The sequence below is a fragment of the Oncorhynchus mykiss genome, chromosome 28 (assembly GCF_013265735.2).
Source record: "Oncorhynchus mykiss isolate Arlee chromosome 28, USDA_OmykA_1.1, whole genome shotgun sequence".
NCBI classification, from domain to species: Eukaryota; Metazoa; Chordata; class Actinopteri; order Salmoniformes; family Salmonidae; genus Oncorhynchus; species Oncorhynchus mykiss.
Window position 1 is genome coordinate 1155628 of NC_048592.1, and position 6513 is coordinate 1162140.

Genomic DNA, 6513 nt, shown 5'->3' on the forward strand with positions numbered 1-6513 from the left:
AGGCACTGGAGATACACACACACACACACCACCACATCCTGCTTGACCTCAGACAACACAACACTTAGTCATTCTGGGAAAATATACTCATATCTGTTTGTGACACTGTAGTGGTGTGTAGAGGACACTGGGTCTTTGTTTGGGTTTCCAGTACAGAGCTTTATTTTCAGATAGTGCTGCTGGGCTCAGCTCAGGGAGGAATGTAACACACACACACACCCCTCCTGTCCTGCTGTCTCCTTCAGCCTTGGTGTCTGGCTCAGACTGTCTGGCTGTGTGTTTCTGTGTGTGTGTGTGTCCAAGTGTGTGTGAGTGTCTGTGTGCTGTTCAGACAGTTCAGACTAACCTGACCTCATCTTTCTTACGTCCTCCCTTCCTCCTCCTCTTTAGCTGGCAGAGCTGCGTGGGAGGTTGGATGGTGCGGAGGCTGACAGGGAGGAGCTCCAGGAGGAGTTGAAGAGGGAGCGGGACGCCCGGGAGAAGCTGGAGAGAATCATCTCTCAGCTCAAACACCAGATGGACCAGACGGCCTCTTCCTCGTCTTCCTCGGCCACCACAATTGCTACAGGGAGCCCCTCTTCAAACCCCACCCCCTCCACACAAGCACCCCACACAGAGGGACACATCGCAGGCCTCGAGCAGCAGAACGGCCACGCTCAGAAGTAGCCCCTCACGAAACTCCCCTTTTCCATTTGTCTCTCAACCCCCACCCCCCAAGCGCCCTGCTTTGTTCCTCCAACTCACTCCCTCATCCCTCACCTCCTGCTGGCAGAGACGGCAGCCCTAGACAGACAGACAGACAGACAGAGTACTCTGTCCCCCAAGGCTGCTTCTCTGCTCTGTCTCACCCGCTTCCTTCCTGGTCCCTCCCTCGTCTTTACTTCTTTGGAAAAGGAACTCCCGTTGGTTTTTATTTAACATCACATGAAATGAGTTTTATGTTTGTTTTTTATTCCTCCTCACACCCCCTATCCTTAAACAGTATTTACATTTTGGGAAGTATATGTTTGTTTTAATTTATAGTTTTACTGAACAAACTAATGACTGCTTGGCAGACCGATAGGAGTTGGATGTTTTTAGGACCCTTTCCTCCATCCCTCCCTCCTTCCTTGGACTTGATGTTTTGTCGCCCCCATAGAGACCGGGAAGTCAGTCAGACAGAAAGACAGTTCTCTCCTGCACCACTCGACTCTGTTCTGAACTCTGGTTACACTAGCGCTCAGTCGCTCTTTCTACTACTACCTTGCACGCCAACTGGAGCCAAGATGGTGCCCGTGTGGGTGCTCTCAATCTTTGTACATACACCCAGCCCAGCCATTCTGGACCAGCTACCAGCCACACACAGCAGTAAACTGCATTGACAGACATTTTCATTTCACCTTTGTCTGTTTTTGTACTCTTATTCTTGGTAAGAAGAGAAGTTGAAAGACAAAAGTTCTACATGTATAAAACGAAGGTATATGAAAACTTTATTGTACAGAGCATTTGCAGTCGTCATTGTTAAGCCTACTGAAAATGCTGAAGTGATATTAAGATGTAAAGACATATGAGTGATGTGACTCTGAGGACTGCTTAGGTTGTTGTGGTCTGGAACAACAACAAACCCCTGAACTAGTCTGGCTCGGTCTGTTTTGATAGGACATGTCACTCACACACATACACACACACACCAAATTTCCTTGTAGAAATCTGCAGTTTGTCCTGTTTTAGTTTTGATTTCCCTGTTGGCAGCAGTTGGTGTGTTTGCCATCCTCATCTCTCCTTCTCGTGAGAGCAGCAGAACCTAGCTGTCTGCTTGGTGAAATGTGGGTCACAGGTGAATGGAATTAGTGCAGATTGACAGAGTGTGGTGTGGGCTGGCTGCTGCCTTGGATCCAGGCCCCTGCTTCCTCCGCGTTATTCCAACTCACTGAACAAACAGATCCTGAGAGGGAGGAGGGAAAGACCAGGATTCAGGGAGGGAGGTACAGTCAAGCGGAGAGAAATGGAGGCGGGGGAAGAGAGGAGTGAGAGAGAGAAAGGGGATTGAGGTAGTGCAGGGGGCTGATGCCCTCTCTCTTGAGCTGGGTGGGCCGGGTGCGGGTGATGAGGAGGAGAGAGGAGCCTCTTGTCCTGTCAGAATTGGGGCAGTTTCTATAGTCTGGGGCCTCTCTCTCTCCTGCCCCGGGGAGCTGGTACAGGAGCCCCTCTCTCTGCCCCACACACATCGCCATCTCTCCCTCCCACAAACGTACACACAGAACTGGGGTTTTGTCTAGTTGCCAGACAGTCTTTCTTTTATAGCCTCCAGGCAGAGCCAGGCAGCGTGTAAATAGTTGTTTAAAAGAGGTTTTGGCCTTGGCTTTAACTACAAGCTGCTTTTTTATGCATCTGCTGTACATGCAAGTTGATAGACATTCCACTGTGCTCAACTATTCAATGCAGATCTCTAAAGAGAATTCCCTACAACATACTCAATGCTCTGCCAGAGTACTAAAGTATAGTAGGTCTTATTTTGTAATCGAGTTTCAACTAAGCTACAAAATGTTATTTTCATGAGGAGAAAAACGACAGCGATGAAACTAACACCCTTGGTGTGTGACGTGAAGTTCACTCGCATGTAGAAAAATCCAATCCATACTGCAAATGTATGTTCTCTACCGACCATTGTTCCATATAAACCTTTCTTGGAAATTGTAAACAAAAGAAATAAATAAAAATATATTTAATGTATTAATTAAAGATTTATATTCACTTTGTACATACATTAGTCATTTAATATATTTACTGTGTTGTTATGGGATGATCTTTTAAAGGTTATTATAATATTAACTAGGCCATGCCCGAAGCTCTAAACAGCCCTGATGTTTTTGTTAACTCTGAATTCTTCAAAGATTCACTTAACTTGTTGTTTACCCTGTTAAAGGGACAATACGCAGCGGAGTGACTTCCTGTTCACACATTTATCAACAACCTAATTCAAGATTGACACTTGGCTCTTAAAAATAAAAAAAGGGCCATGCCTACATTGGGACTAACCAATAGTGGCAGATTTGAATTTGTTGTCGCTCTGCTGTGTACGATGATATCATATTGCACCTTTTTAAAGGATGTAATCTTGCTGTTGGGAGTTGAAATGCATGGTGTTCAGATGTGACCACCTGACACAGGACAGAGGTCAGAGTTGAATAGGAAAGAAAGAGCGTTGTTACAGCACTTCCCCAGAACTGATTGCTTTCATTTAGTTTATTTTGTGGATGATTTCACCTTGATAGACTGTAATAATGATGTAGAATCTTTCTCCCTTAATACCTTCCCTTTTTGTACGCTAAACCCTCAACCCAGACAATTTGAAAATGCACCGAACATTTGTTTAGAGAGAAAAAAAGAAACTGAAAACAAACAAAACTATAGTTTGCATATAACAAGTTGTTTTGTTAGGTCAATGATTTCTTACTTCTCACTGAGCCACTCAATTGATACGTTTTTGTAAAAAATAAATAAAAAGAGCCTGTCCTAAATGACACCCTATTCCTGATTTGTAGTGCACTATATAGGGAATATGTTGCCATTTGGGATGCCACCAGTGTCTCCAACGTACAAGTTGTTGACCTGTCTCACTACTAGCAAGGAGACGCAATGGCTGAGGGCATCTGAGCTAGTTTGACCGTTGAAATATACTTCTGGCTTTAGAAGATGGCTAAATAGAACTAAAGTCCAACTACCTAATCATACCATACAAATGTAGCCTCATGAGATTCTGCAAAGATGAGAGAGAAGTGTGTGTGTGTGTGTCGAGTTTGTGTCTGACTGACTCTATGCCATCGATTTGAAAGTGACCGAAGCACAGTAGCTATGAAAAAGCGAGAGACTTATTCTCAAGTAGCACTGTGGTTGTCCTCATTTTTGTCCAACACACAGAGACAATTGTCCTCTTCGGGGTATAGAGTCTTTAACTGCATTGTGTTTACATCACAAGATAAATCAGTATTCAGTTATCACCATAGGTAATTATCTCTACAGTCTACTGCATTTAGTTTTTTAACAATCGTTCTGGGGTATCTAATGTATTTCTGTATTTAATTTTCTGTCGGTGTAAATTGAATTTATATACAAGAGGGCGCTCTATATTGACTTTAGTTAAATGTCATAATAATGATATGATAGACACAATGGATTAAAAGAAGTCAAAAATATTATGTAACACAGCGGGCTGGGCCCTCTTGCATTCGCATTGTTATGAGAACTAATGTTGTGTCCCAAAAGGCACCCTGTTCCCTACCCTGTAAGCAACTTTTTGTTCCCTATGGGCCCTGGTCAAAAGTAGTGCACTATATAGGGAATGGGGTGCCATTTAGGACAGAACCTAAGATGGATGTGCTTTGTACAGAGTTTAAAATAAAATAAAAAATGTTTTTAGAGGGGTGCATTTTACCCAACTCACTACTAACTAGACCATTACCATTAGGCTTGGTCCTGGCCTTGCTTCAGAAGCACAGCTAAACAGTAACTATCATTTCCATTTGATATATATTTTACATGCATCCCCAATGGATTGTTCTCAGACATAAAAGGATAGTTCAGCGATTTTTACATTTTGAGAGATATACAATGGCTCAACTTTCCCTTTTAATGAAGAAGGCGATGAAGTGTAGAAGTGGCGCTCTTTTGCAATGTCAACAAGTTATTTTGGATGGGTGATATAATGCCAGATCAATTGTTTCCAATTATGCTTTGTAGTTGAATATTTATTTACAAACACCCTTATCTACAAGCGTGGGACCTGGACATTACACCTTGTCCTAGCTAGGTCCCATCTTGTTAATGATTTCACAAAATGGTTCTTAATATTATGTGTGCCTGGGATAAACATGCCATGTTTTCAGTTTAAAGTTATTAGGCTACACCTGACAAATCATAGTTTAAAGAAGAAATGTTATCTTTTTATGGCTTTTTTTATTCTTCAGAAACCTGTATGGCAGTGAGTGTATGTATGACCATTGCATACCATGTTGCCAACAATGATACAGTGTGATTGAGACGTTTATTTTGTTGTTGCATGAAACGAGACACTGTTCTCCTACCTCATGTTGTGATATAAAATGTTTTTTTTAAGCAGAGGACACTGCGTCTTTAATCGTGGATCATAATTGATATTTACTAGTAAATGACGACGACCTGTACTTGCTTTTAGCGAATACCTCAGTTGTATATCTCGTGTTGTGTTTTTCCTCCCGCCCTTATTTCACATCTTGTAAATATACACTGTATAAACAATGAACTTGGATCACGTTCAAGTAAAGTTCTGTAGTGTCACAATTGGTGTCGGGAATCTTCTTTTCTTCGGGAGTCGAGACTGATGTCATGTGTTGTCGTAGACCATCACTGATAGCTTAAAGTAGAATAGTTCATCTTCATAGGCAATTAGCTGTACATCAGCCAGTCAAAGTTTAGACTATAACTAGAGTACAAAAAACAGAACTGTACATCATAAAATTAACTCATTACATTGTCTGCATCATTATCCAAAATACAACAATGGCCTACACATCAAGTAGACATAACTGTAAATATGCAGATATTTTTGTGTTCATGTTAAAAAAAAGTTAACATGAGAATGACAACTGACCAGTCGGTCTTATTATTATTCTCGGTACCCAGAACCAAACCTTGCGTTGTGTAATATTTAATATTTCATGAGAGACGACATAATCTTACAAGTCGAGACTGAGTGTGATTTATAAATACCCTGTTAAGATTTGTACAGCTCTCTCGCCTGATAATGACAAAAAAAAAACAATGGACCTACAATATATGGACTCCATTGTTTATGTCTTGTCACTGGACTTACAGAGTGGCCCTTAAGGCATCAGTTACAGCTCAGTGTGGTGTTAAGCATTAGGGGACAAGTGTAGCTCCTCCAGAGCATCATGTGTGCTTAGGTGCAGTAGGCCTGTCAGTAGTCACTGAGCCCTGAGCTAGCTGAAATGCTAGCCAGGCAGTGAACACACAACACAACCCCAAGAAGGAAGTTGTTGAGCAAACAGAGCCAGGGATCATTCAGCCCCAGGTATCTAGGGATCCCAACTTGGAAGACCAGACACAGGCAGGAACACCAGGAACAGAGCCCACTCTGAGGATAATCCACAACACCTGGCGAAACACCTCTACTCTGCACTGCCTGCCAGTGTGACTCCAAAATGGAGGATGAATCCATGTGAGCATCCTTCCACCCCTGTGGATCCCCATAGGAGACCCTGCGTGGCTATGAACGTACAGCACTGCACAGGCCACAGTCAGTAGCAGCACTTCGGCCAACTGAGGTATGAGCGCTAGTGAACACCCAGCACTGATGCAACTGGTGAAAAGACTGGTTCCGCAACACTAGAATGACCCCAGACACCAGGAACACATAGAGCAGGGCCACAATCCACAGCAGAGAGATGACTGCTAAGAACACGATCTTTAGATCCCAGCATGGAGTCCTCATGGTGTAGGGTGAAGTTGCCCCTAGATGGAGATGCTGGGTGAGTT

At 43.0% G+C, this 6513-nt stretch overlaps 1 protein-coding gene across 1 annotated transcript in view; it reads left to right on the forward strand.

The window, feature by feature from the left end:
* Positions 1 to 5298, forward strand: part of LOC110509188 (ski-like protein) — a 35102-nt gene extending 29804 nt beyond the window's left edge. Inside the window, exon 8 of the mRNA XM_036965927.1 lies at positions 391 to 5298. Coding sequence (XP_036821822.1) covers positions 391 to 666 — 276 coding nt within the window. The 3' untranslated portion in view covers positions 667 to 5298. The remainder of the gene's footprint in view (positions 1 to 390) is intronic.
* Positions 5299 to 6513: the final 1215 nt, after the last annotated feature.